Genomic DNA, 23,845 nt, shown 5'->3' on the forward strand with positions numbered 1-23,845 from the left:
TTTTTTTCTGTTTCGCCGTGAATTTTTTGGTAAAATGTAGAAGAGTGGTGCAAAAAATAAGCCATCATATGGAATTTTATGTGCAAAATTTAAAGAGTTATGATTTTTAGAAGGTGATGAGGAAAAATGAAAATGAAAATGCAAAAATGGAAAAACCCTGCGTCCTTAAGGGGTTATAGTGTGAAAGCAGCCTTAGGGGTGCCATCTCGCCCTGATACGTGATTATGCAATGTACAGCAAAGGAAAAACAAATTATTTGATCTACTGCTGTTTTTGTACGAATAGAAATCAATTTGCATTTTACTAAGTTTTTGAAATAAGTATCTGATCCCCAATCAATCAGTATGATTTCTGGTTCCCAGATTTCTTAAATGGAGTGCTCCTAATCTCAGCTTGTTGCCTGTATAAAAGACACCTTCACCATGGCCAAGACCAAAGAGTCCATCTCCCTTGGTTGGAGCTCCATAAAAGATATTGGCCCTTATTTACTAAGAGTGGAGTGTAGGTTTCTTTGTGGGTTTTAATTCCCTACAATTTTTTTTCTGCGGTACTTACTAAGGTTTCCCTACATTTTGCACTTTCCCTACACTTTGCTTTGTTAACACAGGCTCTGATCTGTCTGGTTTCCTATCAGCTGAAATCCACCACATTTTCTGTGGAAACCTTAGTAAATATGTTGGGTTTTTGTGAAAATGTTGGGAACATGCCCCTTTTCAAAGACCATGCACCCTTTTCCCAGCGACTATGCCCCTTTTTCGGGTTTTCTTAGCAAAATGGAGAGTTAGTCGGGTTTTTTTCAATTCTGGCGCAAATTCTGGCGCAAAATCTGGCGCAGACAGAATTTCTGGCACAGAATCTGGCGCACAACCCGACAAAACATGTCGGGTTTGCAATAGTAAATGAGGGCCATTATCTTATAGAGTTTAAAGATCATGAGAACGGTAAGAAATCAGCCCAGAACTACACAGAATTATCTTGTCAATGATCTCCACGTACCTGGGATCATAGTCATCAAAAAAAATATGGGTAACACACTACACCCACAAGGTGTCCCTGCTGAAAAAGCACATGTACAGGCCCATCTGAAGTTTTCCAATGAACATCTGCTTGACCAATCCCTGTGCTTGATGCAGCCAGTGCTTGGCAACAGAAGTGACACTAGCACAAGGAGTGGGTGCCATCTTGAATTCTGAGCTCTGCTATGCACCTTCACATTGCTCTGTTCAACAACTCACAGGCCGTGGCACTGTTCTGACAGGCACCGTTCTACCAAGGAACCTTGGCCACCATCCAAGGTAGGAAGCTTGGAGCTAAAGATATGGAAGGTTCTGGCTATTATCTAACCTGGTCCTAAAAAAACATCTTGGTCTTTAAAGGGGTATTCCAGTTTAGGAAAATGAATCCAAAGGATAGGGGAAATGATCAGATTGCAGGTGGTCCGACTGCTGGTACCCTCCATGATCTCCTGCATGAGTCTTCGACTCTCATCGTGCATGGAGTGGGGGTCGGCACATGCCCTCCATGCATAGAGAGCCAGAGCGCTGTACTCATATATCTCCAGCTCTCCCATAGAGATACATGTAGGGCACGTGTTGACCACCCCTTTGTGTAGCGGTTTTTCATTGGGAGAGCCGGGGCACTGGGCAGGAAATCCCAGGGGGTCCCAGTGATTCTTAACCCAGTGATTCTATCCTTTGGATAGGGGATACTTTTTTTTAAACCGGACTATTCCTTTAACATAGGTAGCACACCAAAACATCTCTGGGGAAACAATTAAAATCCCAAAAGAAAAACTGATGCAGAAAGAAGGCAATTTAAGGAAAGATAGGAAAGCGGCTACGTTTGTGCTTCAAGGAGAAAAAAACGGTATGTCTTTTGTGTTATGTGTCTTTAGTGTCAGTGATAAGGAGTACCATATACGTCGAAATTTTGACACGAAATACAGAACTGAGTATGCTAATTTTAGCCTCCAAGAAAAACAACAAAGTGTCCAAGAATTAAAAAGCTGCAGAATATGTTCACAAAAGCTACAGCCAAAAATGGTTCAGCAGTGGAAGCTTGCTTTATTATGGCTGAAGGAATCACTTGAGCCTCCAAGTGTTTTTCGGTGGGTGTATATCAGAGGTAGGTGGCAAAAAGTTATCAATTTTTTAAAATTTATTTTTTATTTTTCTGTTTACGCCATTAAAAGTACAGGATCAATAATGTTATATTTTAATAGTTCGGAACAATTCTACATGCCGCTAAGCCATATATGTTTTTTGGAAAATTGGAAAAACCTGCAATTAAAACATTATTTATTTTTACATACCCTAAGGCAGTTTTTTCCAAAAAGTGTGCCTCCAACTGTGGCAAAGCTACAACTCCCAGCATGCCCGGACAGCCTTCGGCTGTCCGGGCATGCTGGGTGTTGTAGCTTTGCACAGCTGGAGGCTTGCTGTTTGGAAAACACTGCCCTAGGGGACTTTTATAAGCAATCAATACTTATCACTGTTATGCAATAGGATGGCATCAATCAGCTAAATCCGCACTCGGATCAATGCGCCCGAGGCATCAAGCAGATCTGCTACGGCAGACATGGAAGCCCCGCGTTCATGTTGAGGTGTCGATTGGGCTGCCGTTACCATGGGGCAGCCATTTAAATGTTGAGATCGCTATTGATTGTGGCATGTAAAGGGTTAAATGATAGATGCCAGCACTTCTCTGACTTTAAACACAGCATTCAAGCTTTGCCATCTTTGCCGCCAATATGGACAGCGCCCCCCATCACCTTTAGATATAGTTAGTTCACATTCAAAGTGATAATGTCCTGTGAGTGTAGTTCGAGGATGCTAAAATTGAGGACCTTCACCGTCTACTGCCCCCTACTTTAAAGTGGAACTCCGGTGGAAACAAGTAGAAAACAAATGTTTTCAAATCAACTGGTGCCTGAAAGTTAAACAGATTTGTAAATTACTTCTATTAAAAAATCTTAATCCTTCCAGTACTTATTAGCTGCTGTATAAAACAGAAAAATTTGTGAATTTCTTTTCAGTCTGACCACAGTGCTCTCTGCTGACACCTCTGCTCTAGATAGTTCCTGACACGGACAGAGGTGTCAGTAGAGAGCAGTGTTGTCACGAAAAGAAAAGAACTTCACAAATTTCTCTGTAGTATATCTGTAGTATACAGCAGCTCATAAGTATTAGAAGGGATAATATTTTTAAATAGAAGTGATTTACAAATCTGTTTAACTTTCTTGCACCAGTTGATTTAAAAACATTTTTTCCCCCACCGGAGTTCCCCTTTAATGCCTCAGCTTTGACTTCATGCTGCCTGTGTTCTGTCAATGTTTTGGAGCCCCTATCTGTGTGGACACCTGTTTTCAATAATGAGTTTATTATCCAAACCCTGGGCGAAAGCCCGGGGTGAAAAACCCCCTGATTAATCAACCCCTAAAATCACTTTTATTAATTGTATCATATAAAATGTACTCAAAAAGAATATTTAAAATTGACACCGGCAGGTGGTGACAGTAGTATTGTGTTTTATCTTTTTTGAGGCACACCGTGCTCTCTCATATAAACTCTTGCAGCGGGTCTGCAGAATACCACTGCTGAACACCCCTGTCTTAGTGTCTGTTAAAATAAATCAACATGCCAACATGTTCAGCAGTGGTATTCTGCAGACCCGCTGCGAGAGTTTATATGAGAGAGCACGGTGTGCCTCAAAAAAGATAAAACACAATACAGTGGTCCCTCAACATACGATGGTAATTCGTTCCAAACGACCCATCGTTTGTCGAATCCATCGTATGTTGAGGGATCCGTGCAATGTAAAGTATAGGAAGCTGTACTCACCTGTCCCCACCGCTCCGGACCAGGTCCTCACCGCTCCCGATGCTGTCCCAGGGGCTCCCGATGCTGTCCCGCTGCTCCGGTGTCTTCTTCCCGATCCTCCGGCTTCTTCCGCATCTTCTGCAGGGTCCGGGCCTCGCTTTCTGGTGACGTTATTACGCTGCTGCGCCGGCGCGGCGTGCGTAGTGACGTAATAACGACGCCGGAAAGCGAGGCCCGGACCCTGGAGAAGATGCGCAAGACACCGGAGGATCGCGAAGTGGACCCGGAGCAGCGGGAATAGGTAGGCGAACCTGCCCGGGATGCTTAAATTGCTATCCGGCAGCAGCTTAAGCATTTTGCGCTGTCGGATAGCAGTTAATGCGATGGCCCCGACATATAAAAGCATCGTATGTCGATTTTATCATATGTCGGGCCATCGTAGGTCGGGGGGTTACTGTACTACTGTCACCACCTGCCGGTGTCAATTTTAAATATTCTTTTTGGGTACATTTTATATGATACAATTAATAAAAGTGATTTTAGGGGTTGATTAATCAGGGTTTTTTTCCCCCCGGGCTTTCACCCAGGGTTTGGCTAATAGTTGTTATTACCCCTGGCTACCCTGAGGGTTGTTCGTCAATAATGAGTTTAAGCACAGATCACACATCACCGGTGACAACCTTCGCACTGGGATTGATTAAGCTCAAAACCTAACACCAGACATAGACACAGTGACCATGGGGACATATCCAAAGGATAGGGGATAAGATGCCTGATCGCGGGGGTCCCACTGCTGGGGACCCCCGTGATCTTGCACTCAGCACCCCGTTACAATCAGTCCTCGGAGCATGTTCGCTCACGGGACTGATTGTAACGGGGTGCTGCGTGCAAGATCACAGGGGTCCCCAACGGCAGGACCCCTGCGATCAGAAATCTTTTCCCCTATCCTTTGGAGAGGGGATAAGATGTCTTAGCGCCGGAGTACCCCTTTAAGGCCCGAAGACAAAATACTGAAGCATTTTAAAAAAACCTTGTTGTGCTTGCATTTTGTCTTGTGTTTGTTCTTATTCTTAGAACATGGTCAATGGATGAGAATGATGTATGATATTTTGTGTCGGGTTATTTAAAGGGGTACTCCGGTGGGGAAAAAAAATGTTTTCAAATCTACTGGTGCCAGAAAGTTAAACAGATTTTTAAATTACTTCTATTTATAAATCTTAATGCTTGTTTAGTTATTTTCTGCCTGACCACAGTGCTCTCTGTTGCCACCTCTGTCCATGTCAGGAAGTGTCCAGAGCAGGAGAGGTTTGCTATGGGGATTTGCTCCTGCTCTTGACAGTTCTTGACAGAGGTGGCAGCAGAGAACGCTGTGGTTAGAATGGAAAGAACTAAACAACTTCCTCTGTTTAGCAGCTGATAAGTACTGGAAGGATTAAGATATTTAAATAGAAGTAATTTACAACTCTGTATAACTTTCTGGCACCAGTTGATTTGAAAACATTGTTTTTTCTTCCAGAGTACCACTTTAACAATGTGTTATGAGTTAAAGCTTTATGAGAAAATACATTTACCACTGGATCCATCACTATGACCAATACTCTATTTTCTAAAAATGAAATAACACACAGCACATCAACCCTGGAAATGGATCCTGTTTCCTCCAGGTGCTATTTTATACACACAACTTATAAGAAGAAAATTGTGGGATTCTTTTAGGAAGGAAGTCCTTGCCCAGACTCTCCTACTAGACTTGCGGCATTTGGCTTTGGTTAGATAAACCCTATTAATAACTATGTGAAGTCAGGCATGTCACTGTTATTCTTATCTGTAGGTACAGACAAGGTATATCACACCCGTGGAAAACCAGCGCTTACAGGAGATATACTGAGCTTGTCTAATTGCTTTGTCTGAAAAAGCTAACAAGTCCCAGATCCTGACAACAGGACACATTGGAATTCTCATATATACTGTTCTTGCTAAACACATTACTAATACAATGGGGTTTTCATGACCTTAAAAGGCAGAGCTGCCAACTTGGACCCCTGAAGCCATGTCTCCTGGACTTGGCTAAAATAGCAACTTGTAGATATAACAAACTACAAACTTCCTTTTTAATTCATGGTACAGACGAAACTACTATACTGTATATCGAGCATGTACATAGCACAATACAATATATATATATATTTTTTTTACCCAGAAGCCCGCGGAGTGCTAAATGGCCTAATTTGAATCTCCGTTACACCTGAAGAAGTGTCCTCTCCCTGAGGAAAGCACTGACCCTGTATATATATATATATATATATATATATATATATATATATATATTATACAGTGATCCCTCAACTTACAATGGCCTCAACATACAATAGTTTCAACATACAACGATCTTTTTTGGACCATTGTAACTTGAAACCAGATTCAACATACAATGTTATGGACAGTCCAGATCCTTGAAATGTGTCAATGGCTGGAATAACTGACCAATCAGAATGGGCAATTTACTGGTAAAACACCTGTATTACTGAAGCGTATGCACTGACTGGTGTCTGGTAGCGCCCCCTACACTACAGTGGGTACTACATGTTCTGTACAGTTTACCAGGGTTAGCTGCTCCTTTGGACACCAGGTGAGGGCGACTCCATGTTACTTTTTTTAGGATATTGCCTGTACTGTACAGGACCTCGAAGAAGCTCCAGTCCTCTACATAGACCAGTGTTTCCCAAGCAGGGTGCCCCCAGCGGTTGCAAAACTACAACTCCCAGCATGCCCGGACAGCCTTTGGCTGTCCGGGCATGCTGGGAGTTGTAGTTTTGCAACAGTTGGAGGCTCCCTGCTTGGGTAACACTGACAAAGACAGTGATTTACAGCTCCCAGCAGATCTTTCTTACTTTTATATGTAAGGATTTGCTTTATCTATATTAGTTATCTACTTATTTTTCTTTAACTATCACTTTTTCCTATTTTTGGATGACATTTTGGTGCCTTTCGAACCAATTACAAATACAATGGTTTCAACATACACTGGTCGTCCTGGAACCGATTAATATTGTAACTTAAGGGACCACTGTGTATATATATATATATATATATATATATATATATATATATATACAGCAACAGAAGAGTGCAGCAGCACACTGCCAGCACAAGGATATAGGTGAAACATGAATATGCAGTTAAAACATGGAGAGCTATACAGCTATGGTGTAATAGATGCAAATGTGAAACTATGAAATAGTGAGGCACTTAGCTCGCAAATTTGTCTCCACCGGCGGTCAAATAGCTTGGACCGTCCCACCGCGATAAGGTGGCCTCATTGGGACGGACCCTACACTGTGAATATGCCTCTGTGTGAACAGTTCAGTAAGCATGGCAGGATCTGGAACATCCAAGACACCTTATATTCACATCTGATAGAGGTTGGTGGGGTGCAAGGCCAACATGGAGGTAGCCACTCCCCCATATGTGCAATACAGACAAAGAATAAGTCAGCCAGCACTTTAGTTGATACCAAACTATTATATGGACCTGGCCTACAGGTGCACGCTACTAGGCTAGATATATTCTTTGTTTTATATATATATATATATATATATATATATATATATATATATATATATATATGAAACAATATACTTGAAGGCGTACCAAAAGGCTCTTGAAGAAGCTGCTTGCATTCTTTTTTTTAAGGACTTTTCACACATATTTTGTGATATAATACTAATCTCCCCATATGAGCAGGCGAAGGTTTACTTAACAAATCTGCACCATTTCTTCTTAGGATGGGTTCATACTGTGGTATTGACAAGCAATTTACTCTTGCAATTCCGCACTAGTATTCAGCTCCAAATTCAGCTTGAACAAAAGTTTTATTGACTCTAATGGTCTTTCCGTCACTCTGTTCACACTGAGGAATTTCCATAAAAGAAATCCAGAAGCAGAATTGCCTCTCAGTTCTCCTTAAAAAAAATAAAAAAATAAAAAAAATCAGCGTGAAAATTCTACGTTAATTCTGCTTTCGTTCTGCTTCAATTCCGCTCCAAACTAATTTCATCAGGAAAAATAAAGTCCTGTTAACTTTGATGGGCTTTTACCCGCAGAATCCACCAGACAGTTGAACAAGTTTAAAGTATTCATCTAATACTTAGGCAATGGGAACTATGGACTTTAGACAAGTATCTCCTATCCACACAATAGGGTTAGATGTCTGATCATAAAATAGTCCACCTGTCGGCACCCACTATGATCACAGGACTCGTGAATTTCCCTCATACTTGAACACTTCTCCATTCAATGTCCATGATAGTGCCAAAGATCATTTACTTGACACAATCACTTGACCAGACGGTCAATCATGCCCTCTATGGTTCCATTCACATGGGAGCATTCACATTCTTGAAATTGCATGGGTCCTCCCCCTTACATCACTTGCATGTGGTCCAAACCATGTAAACCAGTTCCTTGGCTTGTATTGTGCCAGAAGCTGGCATATTTGCATATTTGCCCGTTGTTCTTCATTAGCTGCAGAACCTAGAGAAGACATTGGCCCTCATTTACTTAGAAAATCGGGTTGTAAGTCTATCTTGCTTTCTTACCCGATTCTTTTTCCCCCTGATATTTATTATTATGTCGCATCCTGTTTGTCACACTGGGTTTTGTTGGTTTTGGTTTCCAACTCCTCTGAGTTGTCGGGAAAAAATCCACAACAATTCAACAAATTCGGGTTGGAAACCTTTATAAATATGTGGGAAAGCTCAGAAATGTCGGGTTACGCCTCTTTTTCGGGTTTGGGAGAATCCACATCGGGTCCGTTGGGAAAAATTGTCGCATCGTGTCGCAGACTGGCGCACGATGTCTACGACATGTCGCAGACAAAGATGCGCCAAAAAAACCTGACAAAACAAGTCGGGTTTAGAATTGTAAATGAGGGCCATTATCAATTACTTCTTAACACTGCAATGTCAGATTCCTTCCAGCTTGCGAAAAAGGTTTAAAATTGGTAATTGTGTATATAATTTCCCTTTAAGTCTTCCTTGACCATATGACAGATTGTGAGGATGTTTTGTTCCCTGTCGGTAAGAAATTAACTTTGACGTACAGGGGAGAAAATAAGCTGAACACAAAATTGGTAGTTGAAGTAGAGAGACAGACACTTATGCCCAGGTGAATGAACTGAAGGGCCTGTAATCAAAAAAACTGTCCTTAAAACCTGTGGGTAATTGCCAGTGTTCAGATGATTGGCAATCAAGTAATTAAAGCGTCCTCGCAATGTTTCATCAACACAAAATGTGTTCGTTGTTAAGCAAAAAATGATTCGGAGTGTTCATCCTACAGGGAGCGGAGTTGTCAGAACATCATAAGAGTGAGGCAATTAAAATGCATTAGACTGTAACCAGCCATGAAACTGTGACATTAAGAGGCAAACATTTCGCTCAAAGAGAGCAAATTACAGCGACAAAGCTATAGTGCTCCAGACTTCACCTGAGGACCCTCAGATCCAACTCTGTAGCTTTGGTTGTGAAACGGTGTAATGTATAATGAGTAGTAGGAACTAAAGAAACAATTTGACAGTGACCATCGGTGTCGATTACTTCCACCTCTTTGTTGCCCAGTGACCTTGAAAGATCTATTTCTTACTATGATGGTGCTACACAAGTATATATGCAGAGAAGAGCATTCATTTTCACTTGTTACATGGATTAAGAGGGAGAGGAAAACACAAATTCTTATGCCATAATTACAGGTTGTGTAGAGAAGTATCCAGCTCACCTCCCACGTCCTGCTGCGCACAGACTCGTACGGACCGTACCCAAGTATATGCAATGAAGAAAAAACTGATGTCCAGAGCTGCTCCCGTATAAAAGTAAAATTCTTTATTCAATCATGACACCAACAGGTACAGAAGACACAGTAGTCACAGGTAGGTGACGCGTTTCAGCCCACCAAGGGGCCTTAGTCATACTAAGGCCCCTTGGTGGGCTGAAACGCGTCACCTACCTGTGACTACTGTGTCTTCTGTACCTGTTGGTGTCATGATTGAATAAAGAATTTTACTTTTATACGGGAGCAGTGCTGGACATCAGTTCTTTCTTCATTGCATAATTACACGTATTCCATAGTGCTAACAGTGTAGTGGTGTGGATCCCGAAAGACCTCTGAAGCCATCTATGAATTCCAAAATATGCACTTTACATCTGAACAAGATGCTTCCTCAGATTCCTAATGCTCGTACATGTCTAGTAAAATCCTAAATCCTTGTGGGTAGAGGTGGCTGGTTTATTTTGTTTCCTAGAGGGAGTGGTGTGGTAAAAAACTGACAGTGTAGTGGTGTGGATCCCGAAAGACTTCCGAAACCATCTTTGGATTCCATTCTGATTATGGCTTACTCAGGTCTAATCATAGACATTGGTTTAGTTCAGCCTTTTCAAAAACTTTTTTGTTAAAATTCTTTAAAGATTGAAGGTTCACATCTTCGCCAAACAAACCAGTATTTCTAGTGTGGAGTCCTGCCCTAGAAACAGAAAACCATCAATGGAGCTCTGTCCCACACATGCTGGTACGAAAGGATCCCATTGAGTTTTAAAAGGAGCTATCAGGTTTCCATCATGGTGTCCAATGCTTTACAAAGCAAATGAAAAGAGCTACATGCAGCATTAGTTTGTATTTCCGATGTAATCCTAGTCCTACACCGTGAATTAAATATAAATAAATATAACATAAACCTAAAGCAGGTAAACAAAAGATGAGCCAAAATGAGCACTGCAGTAAATGCTGTGTTATAGATTAACAGAAATTTAAGACACTTTTACTTATGGCTCTTAGTTGGCTTCCATAAGACCATACAGTTGTGGTATATGCCATTTATAATTTTGAGGACGCTAAATTTTCTAGACACTTTAAAAAAATATCTAAGTGGGGTCCAAAAAGTGTCTAAAAGGTACAAAATCTGGCCATTGTTTGTTGCAATTTTCATGCATCTGCAGCTAATTTGTTTCCTGTCAAAATTATGTCCAGGGAATATAATTGTCAGACATTGGGAAATATGCTGTAAAGCCCAATACTTTTTTGTGATATTGTATAAAACATCTCTTGTGCAATTCCTCTTAAAATAAGCACAAAATTATTTTTTAAAACCAATTACCATTTCAATATATACTGTCTATGCAACGAGAAATATACTCCAGAACATTTCCAAATCCTAGTTATGGTACACCCAGAGCCTTCTGGTCATCTCAATAGAGGTTGGAAGGGGAATCGGCTTTGCATGGGGGGGGGGGCGCCAGGGGAATGCCTACCTCACATGTGACTTTCAGGCTGACTCGTGATCCAAAAGTCCCAAAAATATCTACCAGCAACTAGCTGGCTTTTATTTCTGCCCAGGCACTGGGGGTAAAGCGTATGCCTCTTGCAGTGGACAAAAAATGGGCAAAGCTTTACTAAGGTGCTGTGTACCAAAATGCCACAGTAAGTGAATCTTACCCTAAACCAAGTCCTCAATATGTCAAGGAGTTACCTCAAAACAACCCAAAAATGTCTCCTTTTTGCAAACACGCATATGTCCCACTTCTGTTCTGTTCTGGTCTGGTTCCCAGTAGAGTCATTGGAGGAATGGGACTGTTGGCAGGGTGTTCTGCAACGTGCTGCAGTCAGTACGAGACCGTACAAACTTTGTATCAAACACCTTATTTCCTTTTAGTAGCATTATGTTCAATATGCTGCAAATTTCTAAAAGAAATCTGTTGAAAAACATCCAAGTATATCAAGGGCATAAACATATCCAAAGAACGACACTGACTCTGTATTCTGCACGATTATGCCATTCCACCATGCCCCCCAGCAACATCTTCTGAGTGTCTTAAACCCAACATCCATCTCTTCTATAGTTAACGTTTAGAAGAAATCCTCTTAGTTTTATTGTGAAAACAGTCTCACAAGTGCTTAAAACAGAAACTATTATTTCTGGCTCTGGCATCATTTCCTGAACATTTGCTACTATCTATTCTTATCAAAGGAAGCATTGAAGTAAACATCTTAGATTCAACGCCAAGTATTTTTGCCTGTAGAAATTAGACAAAGAGTCATTTATGCACGCAGAAAATAGATTTTCACTCATCCTTCAAGATCTGTCTGAAGCAAAATATAAGCTGGCAAACATTTCTAGATCTTTATTGTAACTTGTTTATTTAGGTTTTTCATGTATTACATCAGTTCAAGACCAATCAAATGGGTAGAGGCAGCAGGATCAAAAGACAAAAGCAAACTTCAGATCTTCTAAGGACTTTATTCCAACATTAGACTAAGCTATTGGAGAAGCACAAATATGTCCATTACCAAAATAAAATAGGAAATGTATCCCCCCTCCACACTGGTACAGAAGTTAAAACATAAGATCACATAGAGTAGCATGAACTGGGCAGAACCAATTTCACCTCTATATGAACAACCCACGTGAAGGAAGTAGACAGCTTGAATTTTAAAGGGGTATTCCGGCTTTATACATCTTATCCTCTATCCAAAGGATAGGGGATAAGATGTATGATCGCATGGGTCCTGCCACTGGGAACCCCCCCCCCCCGATCTCGGTGCAGCCCCACGGCAATCTATGCAGGGCGCTGCCTCAGAGACGGCGACATGATGTCACTCCCCCTAGTGACGTAAGACCACGCTCTTTCATTCGTGTCCATGGGAAGGGGCGTGACGGCCATCACACCCCCTTCCATAGACATGAATGGAGGGGCGTGGCTTGACATCACTGGGGCAGTGGCTGTGAGGTCACATCCCCGTCTTGGAGGCAGCACCCGGCACAGAATGGGCTGCACCGAGATTGGGGGGCCCCAGCGGCGAGACACCTGTGATCATACATCTTATCCTCTATCCTTTGGATAGGGGATAAGATGTATAAAGCTGGAATACCCCTTTAACTTGTCCAATCTTTTGGTTCCTTTGAGAAAAGCGACACTGGTGGTCCCTGACACCAACCTATCTTTTTTCTACTTACCCCTTAGGGTAGATGATCAAAACATGTCAGTGGGGGCCGAACTCCCAGGCCCCTTTAGATAAGTTAAAGGGGTACTCCAATGGAAAACTTTTTTTTTTTAAATGAACTGGTGCCAGAAAGTTAAACAGATTTGTAAATGACTTCTATTAAAAAATCTTAATCCTTTCAGTACTTTTTAGCAGCTGTTTGCTAAAGAGGAAAATATTCTTTTAAATTTATTTTTTGTGTTTTCCACAGTGCTCTCTGCTAACACCTGATGCCCATATCAGGAACTGTCCAGAGCAGGAGAAAATCCATAGCAAACCTATGCAACTCTGGACAGTTCCTGACACGGACAGAGATGTCAGCAGAGAGCACTGTGGACAACACAAAAAGAAATTCAAAAAGTAAAGACCCCCACAATCTCCGGGCCGGGAGTGGTGGCATCCGGAACACGTAAGCTTACAGCTTCCATGTTCGTGACGTCATGCCTTGCTCCCCTCCATTCATGTCTATGGGAGGGGGCATAATATGAATGGAGGGGCATGGCATTTTGAATCGCCAGTCATCGGGCGGGGTGTGGAGTTCACTCCGTACACGAAATGACGGGTGCAGCGCCGGAGATCACGGGGGTCCCCAGTGTGGCGGTACCCCCGTGATCTAACATCTCATCCACTATCCTTTGGATAGAGTATAAGATTTTTCCAGTGGAGTACCCCTTTAAATTACACTCCCAAACGTGGCCAGTGTTGCTGAACAATGTGACAATGTATGGGATTTGACTAACAGCAACAACAACAAAAAAGTACCATAGAAAACCAAAATATCATTGTATGAATTACCACCTAGCACACTGTATACTCTTCGTATTATCTCAAACCATTCTGATGTTGGATGATTTATTGAATAGGAAAGTTCCAATCTAACATATGTCATTTCATCTCAACATGCCGCCTGACAGATGCTTCAGAAAAATTGAAAACAATATTATACAGTGTTCCATTTTATTCTTTCTTGGAATGAAGAAAATTAAGTGCCAATCTTCCCAGACATTCCTTATGAATGTTTGTAAGCAGTCAGGATTCTTACATTTACATAGGTACAGTAGACACGGTATGAACTCTGGGATTTGAGATGCTAATGCTATTGTTTTCTACCTTGGTAATAACTTAGAGTAAATAATAATTTCACTGCAATACAGGTGTGTCCGTCCTTAAAGGAGTTATACGTGTCAGATCACATTGGAAGGGAGGGGTTGGGGGTTGTTCTGACCGCTGAAACCCCCCACGATCTGCCATATGGCGCCCTGCACTATTGCACGAAGTGGTGGTCAGCATGACTCCTACCTGCATTTCTATGAGATAGCCGGAGATACAGCGTTCGTGTATCTCCGGCTCTTACATAGAGATGCATGGAGGGAGCGTGTTGGGCACAGCTTCCTGCCATGGTGGCCACACTACATTCATGCAGAGAGCCAGCGCGTCAGGCAGGAGTCGGACCCCCCGTGATCTGACACTTATTCCCTACCCAGTTTTTCGATACTGGGCTACATCTTTAACTTTCAACTTGGCTTGACGTTTCTAGAGCTTGGTGGCACAAGACGACCAAAGAGACATGATATTGCTACACTCTGTATGTAGTGGTTTATGCTATATATCTGTCTATATGGGCCCTCCTGACCATCAAAGGTTGTGCTTGCATCTCACAATAATATATTGAAATTCATTAAGGGAAGTTAGTTAGGGATCGACCGATATCGTTTTTTTAGGACTGATACCGATAATCGGTGGAGGTTAGGGCCGATAGCCGACAACTTATACCGATATTCCGGTATAAGTTATCGGCTATTTATCAGCCCCGCAACACCGCTGCAGATCATTGATTTAAAGCGGGCGCTTTAAATCAATGAACTGCATTGGCTTTTGCGGTGCCATAGACCGCCGCCGCCACCCGATTCTCTCCCCCTGCCTGTCCGGGGGTCATGAGTCCTATCACCACCACCGCTCCCCCCACCGCTGCACCGCTCCCCCCACCGCCGCACCGCTCCCCGCACCGCTCCGCGCCCCCTACCGCTGGCCCCATTGCCTCTCCCATTACTGGTTTTAATCACTACCTTTTCCCGGGGCCCGGGGTCCACTCCACATCTGGCTCCGGTGGCGTCCTCCTGAGCTGTCACTGTGCGCACTGACGGTGACGTCACGTCGCGTCACGTCACTCGTCATTGCGCACAGCGTAACGCAGGACGCAGCAGGAGCCAGAAGTAGCATGGCCCCTGGCCCCTGGGAACAGGTAATTATAAAACCGGGGATGGGGGAGGCAATGGGGCCAGGGCAGTGCGGGGTGCCACGCGGTGCGGTGGGTTGGCGGTCGCGGTGCGGCGGGGGCAGTGCAGGGGGCGGGGCATTATTGGCTTATCGGCAAGGTAATTGCCGATACCGATAATGCCCAAAATCATGATTATCGGCCGATAATATCGGCCAAACCGATAATCGGTCGATCCCCATTTAGAGTCCTTCACAGAAAGGTAACAGTCAAGACTTTACATAAGGCAGCTGAAGATATGACAACTTTACATAAGCCTGGAGAATACAAAAATATATATTTTGCTCCTGTCTCTATGGTTCCATTTACATGGCAGTCATGTCTTAAGTCTCCTTCTGTAGCAAGACATTGTTGTACAAGGTAAGAATGTAAATGGCACTTTAGAGACAAATTTCTTCCTTCGGGCTGAGGACTCTTTCTATATTTTTTTTTTCGCAAGAATACTGCCTGAAGTCTTTGTTCTTCCTCGCTCATTCCAATAGAATTTGATAAACTTGGTATCTGGCAGAGGTGTAAAACAGAAAAAAACTGATCTTATCATATTAAGATGCATTTGGTTAGTTAAATGTGCCCATACACCTTAGATTAACCCCTTAAGGACTTCTTTTGACCTTAAGGACAAGGCCAATTTTTCAATTTTGCACTTTTGTTTTTTCCCCTCCCCTTCTAAAAATCATAACACTTTCAATTTTCTTCCTACAGACCAATATAAGGCCTTGTTTTTTTGCATCACCAGTTGTACTTTGTAATGACGTCACTTTATAACAAAAGCTACGGCAAAACAAAATATTTAAAAATGTGTGGGGTGAAATTGAAAAAAACAAACAAAAAAACATAATTTTGTACGTTTTGGGGGCTTCCGTTTCTATGCAGTGTACTTTTTGCTAAAAATGACACCTTATCTTTATTCTGTAGGTCCATACGGTTACAAGGATAACCAATATATGTACCGTATTTATCGGGGTATACCACGCACCGGCCTATAACACGCACCCTCATTTTACCAAGGATATTTGGGTAAAAAAAAGTTTTTTACCCAAATATCCATGATAAAATGGGGGTGCGTGTGTGCGCGTGTATACCCCGATATACCCCCAGGAAAGGCAGGGGGAGAGAGGCCGTCGCTGCCCGCTTCTCTCCCCCTGCCTTTCCTGGGGTCTAGAGCGCTGCTGTCTGCCCTTTTCACCCCCTGGTTATCGGCGACGCTGCCCGTTCTGTCCCCCTGACTATCGGTGCCGGCGCCGATAGCCAGGGGGAGAGAAGCGGCGCCGACAGCCAGGGGAAGAGAAGGGGCAGCGGCACCCATTGCCGGCGCTGCTGCCCCGTTGCCTCCCCCCATCCCCGGTGGCATAATTACCTGAGTCGGGTCCGCGCTGCTCCAGGCCTCCGTCGTGCGTCCCCAGCGTCGTTGCTATGCGCTCTGACGTCATGCGCCGCGCCGTTCAGCGCATAGCAACGACGCCGGGGACGCACGACGGAGGCCTGGAGCAGCGCGGACCCGACTCAGGTAATTATGCCACCGGGGATGGGGGGAGGCAACGGGGCAGCGGCGCCGGCAATGGGTGCCGCTGCCCCTTCTCTCTCCCTGGCTGTCGGCGCCGCTTCTCTCTCCCTGGCTATCGGCGCCGGCACCGATAGTCAGGGGGACAGAACGGGCAGCGGCGCCGATAACCAGGGGGTGAAAAGGGCCGACAGCAGCGCTCTAGACCCCAGGAAAGGCAGGGGGAGAGAAGCGGGCAGCGACGGCCTCTCTCCCCCTGCCTTTCCTGGGGGTGTATCGGCATATAACACGCACACAGACTTTAGGCTAAAAATTTTAGCATAAAAAGTGCGTGTTATACGCCGATAAATACGGTAGGTTTAATTTAATTTTTACTACATGCATAATACATGCACCAAAATTAGCATGTTTAAAATTGTCATCTTCTGACCCCTGTAACTTTTTATTTTTCCACATACATGCTATATTTTTGGCGCCTCGATCTGTAGTTTTTATCGGTACCATTTTTATTTCGATGGGACTTTGTGATCGCTTTTTTACAAATTTTTTTATGGTATATGAAATGATCGAGAATGCGTAGTTTTGGACTTTGGTGTTTTCTTTACTTCTACGCCATCGACTATGCGGTTTATCTAACCTTATATTTTTATAGTTCAGACATTTACGCACGTGGCAGTACCATTTATGTTTATTTTTTATTACATTATTTTATTTAAAACATGGGAAAAGGGGGGTGATTCAATCTTTTATTAGGGAAGGGGTTAATTCACTTTTATTAACTTTTTTTTAAAATTAGCCCCCATAGTGAGCTATAACATGCAACCTTTTGATTGCATACACTGTTCAATGCTATGCCATAGCATAGCATTGATCAGTGTTATCGGTGCTCTGCTACTCTAGCCTGCTATAGCTGGCTGGGAGCAGCAGAAGACCGATCGGACGGCCCTACCGCCATCCACTCAGCTGATCAGGACCTGCAATTTTGCCGCGGATGTCCCGATTAGCTGGCCTGAGCTAACCAGCACCATTAACCCCGCATTTTAGATGCTGCAATCAACTATGATTGCAGCATCTAAAGGGTTAATGCACGGAATCGGTACCCGATCGCCGATGCTCAGAATTAACCGTGGGTCCTGCCTACTCATACCAGTAAAGGGTCCAGGGCGTACAGGTACGCTCTTGGCCCTTAAGTACCAAGACACAAAGGCATACCTGTACGCCATTCATCATTGAGGGGGTTAGGAGGAGATATCCAGACAAAATTGGTTAAAAAAAACTACTCAAATAAGTTATATATATATAAGCTCAGCATGAATCCACAAGGCATCCCAGCTGATTCAAACAGTCTTTGAAAATCAGCAAAAGTCAGCAAAAAAACTACACTAGCTGGGCTTGCTTCCTGTGTGAGATAGATACAGTGAGAGGCTGCTGTGGGAATGAGCAGTGAGGGGGGTGTGTTGCCCTCCAGCCAATCAGGGACAATCAAAAATGGCAAACTGAAGCTGTCAGCTCACTGAGCTGAGGAGAAACAAGAGTGAAGTTTCATCTACAGCTAGTCAGTAGTGTGATAAGATCTCCTGGACTTCCTGCCTGGAGGAAAAACTAAGAGAAATAGGGAATGTGCTCAGCAAAAGATTACACTTCATATTGAAAAGTTAAATAATTGTATCATGTGTAGCTATATAAAGGTAATTTCATTTGGCTGAAGTTCTTTAATGTTAAAGGAGTTATCCAGTGAAAGTAAAAGTAATTTCTTCCAAAAACAGCAAAGGAACGGAGCTGCAATACCACACTCAAGCTGAAGACCGTTGTGGTGCTGTTTTAGGAAGGAGTAAGCTCTGCTTTTCTAATTCTGGATAACCTCTTTAATGAAGGTGAATGACATAAACCAAAAGGATCATCCTTCGAGTAAAATGTAACAACAAATGAACGATGACCTCACCATATATTTCACATCTTCTCTGGGATACCAATCTATCCCATCCCATGGGACCTGAGTGAGTGGTCTAGTTTTGGACAGTTTGTATCTTCTTTTAATGCATGGAGTTTGTGTATCTACGTATCTTTATTCATACTATTATATAATATATATATATATATATATATATAATTATTATTATTTCTATTATTATTATTATTGATTATACTCTGCTGTCATCGACTGTACTGCTGTTTAACTGTCCTGTGTGTTATCACCAGACAAACCCCAGATTTAAAGGGGGAGACGCAATGGCATTGCCTGTTTGTGTCATAGACACACGATAGAAGTATTTTTTTACTACTATTTATATACAGAGACAAGTGACACTCCTGGTTTCAGTGCAGTAATTGATTTCTATAGTTTGTTCTTACCCATTGTTAGGAACCTTTTTTGGAATCCAATATTTAGTTTCTTATTTAAATGCAGCGCAAATAAATGTAAGTTTTAGGCAGAGCTTGTTTAAAACAGCACCACTTCTGTCCTTAGGTTGTGTGTGGTATTGCAGCACAGTTTCATTGAGGTGAATGGAGCCAAGATAAGGTCTGGGGTGGTGCTATTTTTGGAGGAAATTAGCTTTGTGCTTCTATCCCTGGATAACCACTTTAATACGCTTCAATTATCTCTGAGCATTGTTTTGTCCTATTTTCATGCACAGGACCCACACCCGGAAGTGCTGCAGTGCAAGTCTTTTTACTTTACTGTTGCCTCCAACCTTTCCCAGCATTTTATGCTGCCAGAGACAAGGGTAACATAAAAAGACTTGCACTACAGCACTTCTGGGTGTGGGTCCTGCGCATGAAAACAGGCAAATCGGCGTACAAAGGTAATAGAATCATATTACACAGTATTATAACCTTGCATCACTGGCTCAAAGGCTGAAGAAGAAAAAAAATCCTAGAATACACCTTTAATGCTTTGTCAAGTTCAAAGACACTTCCCAGAGAAAACCTACAGGGAAACCATGAATACGGGACTTGAGAGATCAGGTGTTTTTTAGGAGCTTTACCAAACACCCTCTTTCATCATACAGTTTTTGCAATTGGAATTCCAATAATGGAAACTTACATACTGTAGCTAACTATATCCTAGCTCTGTCCTGATAAGGTCTATAGCGAACCATACACATAACCATACACATAACATAACCATACACATAACCATACACATAACCATACACATAACATAACCATACACATAACCATACACATAACATAACCATACACATAACCCTACACATAACCATACACATAACATAACCATACGCATAACATAACCATACACATAATATAACCATACACATAATATAACCATACACATAACCATACGCATAACATAACCATACAAATAACCTTACACATAACATAACCCTACACATAACATAACCATACACATAACCATACACATAACATAACCATACACATAACCATACACATAACCATACACATAACATAACCATACACATAACCATACACATAACATAACCATACACATAACATAACCATACACATAACCATACACATAACCATACACATAACCATACACATAACATAACCATGCACATAACCATACGCATAACATAACCATACACATAATATAACCATACACATAATATAACCATACACATAACCATACGCATAACATAACCATACACATAATATAACCATACACATAACCATACACATAACATAACCATACAAATAACTTTACACATAACATAACCCTACACATAACATAACCATACACATAATATAACCATACACATAACCATACACATAACATAACCATACAAATAACCTTACACATAACCATACACATAATATAACCATGCACATAACATAACCATACACATAACATAACCATACAAAGAACCATACACATAATATAACTACAGTGGTCCCTCAACATACGATGGTAATCCGTTCCAAATGAACCATCGTTTGTTGAAACCATCGTATGTTGAGGGATCCGTGCAATGTAAAGTATAGGAAGCTGTACTCACCTGTACCCTCCACTCCAGACCCGTCACCGCTGCCCTGGATGTCGCCCTCCACCGCTGTCGCCGCGTCCCTGTGATGTCCCCGATGCTCCGGACGTCTCTGCTTCCCCAGGATCCTCGCTCTCCGTCGCCGTCATCACGTCACTACGCATGCACGCCGCTCCTATTGGCTGACGGGACGGCATGCGCACGACGTGATGACGACGATGGAGAGCGCCGGCGATGGAGGGGATCATGAAGATGATGCTCCGAGGACAGGTAGGAGACCATCAACGGAGCACACGGGGCACCGTAAACGGCTATCTGGCAGCAGCTGAAGCAGTCAGCGCTGCCGGATAGCCGTTTATGTGATGGCCCTGACATACAAAAGCATCGTATGTTGATGCTGCCTTCAACATACGATGGCCTCTGAGAAGCCATCGCATGTTGAAATTATCGTATGTCGGGGCCATCGTAGGTCAGGGGGATCACTGTATACACATAACATGACCATACACATAACACAACCATACAAATAACCATACACATAACATAACCATATACATACCATAACCATACACATAACCATACACAACACATAACCATACACATAATATAACCATATACATAACATAACCATACACATAATATAACCATACACAACACATAACCATACACATAACCATACATATAACATAACCACACACATAACATAACCATACACATAACATACCCATACACATAACATAACCATACACATAGCATAACATAACCATACACATAACCATACATATAACATAACCATACACATAATATAACTATACACATAACATAACCATACACATAACCATACACATAACCATACACATAACCATACACATAACCATACACATAACCATACAAATAACTATATACATAACATATCCATACACATAACATAACCATACATATAACATAACCATACACATAACCATACACATAACATAACCATACATATAACATAACCATACACATAACCATACACATAGCCATACACATAACCATACACAGAACATAACCATACACATAACCATACACATAACCATACACATAACATAACCATACACATAACATAACCATACATATAACATAACCATACATATAACATAACCATACACATAACCATACACATAACATAACCATACATATAACATAACCATACACATAACCATACACATAGCCATACACATAACCATACACAGAACATAACCATACACATAACCATACACATAACCATACACATAACATAACCATACACATAACCATACACATAACATAACCATACACATAACCATACACATAACCATACACATAACATAACCATACACATAACATAACCATACACATAACCATACACATAACATATCCATACATATAACATAACCATACACATAACCATACACATAACATAACCATACACATAAAATAACAATACACATAACATAACCATACACATAACAAAGCATAGCTATCTTGTCCAATCCTCCTATATAGATGACATTCTATATAAACATATGCTCTATGAGAAAAGAGAAGAAAGTCAATGCCAGACTCTTTTAGTAGTGACTTATCTCAACTAGAACAAAACAATCATGCAGTTGAAATCCAACGTGCCCGATCCTTCTCTCCAAACATCTTAACACGTAATTGCCAGGCCAGGGAAGGGAAGGGAGTGATGGGATTATATGCTTGCATTTTTTTAATTAATCCCAAAAGTATCATTTATTACATGAAATCAAAAGTTAAGATAATCCACATCTAAATAAGGGCACATATATGGCAGTCATATCCAGTCTTACCATCATGATTGGGATTTCCTAAGGTCCACGGCTCATCAGAGTCAAAATGTGTATCTCCTCCGATTCCAGGTCCAGGGAAATAAGCATGTGCCAAAAATCCCCCCTCTCCATCGAATGGCGAGCTGTCTCCATGGAAACCTGATGCAAAGATGATGGTTATGTCCACTTCCCGTTTGCCATTTTCTAACTCATTGTACGGGACTTCTTCAAATGTCAATGGAGTTACATTCTGCCAAACATCAAAGGCACGGCGAATGGCTTTACGCGTTTCTGTGTCTCCCACTTTTGGAGTGACATTCTTTATACTGAAAAATAAAAAAATAAAAAGAGTGAAGAAAATAATTTTGTATCTGCCACAAACATTTTACAGGTCATTATAGCTGAAATCTATTTATATTGGTATGTAATGATAGTAGGCTAGTAGGTTAATGTTAATTTATAGACTATTCGGCACCGAGACATTGCATAGATTGAAGATTTATTCGTAAGTAAGAAAGCAGCTAGACATGCTATAACTTTCCAATGAAAGGTTTAGATGGGAGATAAATCATTGACTGATGTAGCAGAGCTAATTTTGTAATTATCTCACTATGTCTCCCCCAGATTTATGAATCTGTCCAAGACAAAAATGGGTCTGATTTTTGTGTCAGACAGAGAGTAAACAATCATGAGCTATGATAAAAGCTGAGATAAAATCAGACACATATAGATGGATAAATCTGGACAATGTGTTATCTGTAGTTTTCCATAGGACTTGCATTATTTTACATTGAAAATTTCCTTTTGCATCATAAGTGCCAAATATCTATTTGTTATGCATGAAAACGTGGATGGCAGCATTGGTTGCTATTTAGCTCTTCTCTATTGGGGCAGAACTGTGTCAGTGACTACAGATTAGCTGGTTTATGTAATGAGACTCCATGGTAGTCTGAAATTCACCTGATGTCCAGGCTGCTGTAACCCTCCCTCTTACTTTGCTAGAATTCAATGACACCCGCTTGACTGCCTGATAGCACTCCTCTGTGCTATCTCCTGTCTGATAGCACTCCTCTGTGCTCTCCTGTATGATAGGACTCCTCTGTGCTCTCTCCTGTCTGATGGGACTCCTCTGTGCTCTCTCCTGTCTCATAGCACTCCTCTGTGCTCTCTCCTGTCTGATAGGACTCATCTGTGCTCTCTCTTGTCTGATAGCACTCCTCTGTGCTCTCTCCTGTCTGATAGTACTCCTCTGTGCTCTCTCCTGTCTTATAGGACTCCTCTGTGCTCTCTCCTGTCTGATACTACTCCTCTGTGCTCTCTCTTGTCTGATAGTACTCCTCTGTTCTCTTTCCTGTCTGATAGGACTCCTCTGTGCTCTCTCCTGTCTGATAACACTCCTCTGTGTTCTCTCCTGTCTGATAGGACTCCTCTGTTCTATTTCCTGTCTGATA

At 42.0% G+C, this 23,845-nt stretch overlaps 1 protein-coding gene across 2 annotated transcripts in view; it reads right to left on the reverse strand.

Moving 5' to 3' along the window:
* Window positions 1-23,845, reverse strand: part of MMP16 (matrix metallopeptidase 16) — a 259,480-nt gene that overhangs the window by 61,006 nt on the left and 174,629 nt on the right. For both annotated transcript variants that reach the window (XM_056522300.1, XM_056522301.1), the window contains one exon: window positions 22,416-22,720. In XM_056522300.1, the coding sequence (XP_056378275.1) occupies window positions 22,416-22,720 (305 nt within the window). The remainder of the gene's footprint in view (window positions 1-22,415; window positions 22,721-23,845) is intronic.

The sequence above is a fragment of the Hyla sarda genome, chromosome 5 (assembly GCF_029499605.1).
Source record: "Hyla sarda isolate aHylSar1 chromosome 5, aHylSar1.hap1, whole genome shotgun sequence".
Taxonomy (NCBI): domain Eukaryota; kingdom Metazoa; phylum Chordata; class Amphibia; order Anura; family Hylidae; genus Hyla; species Hyla sarda.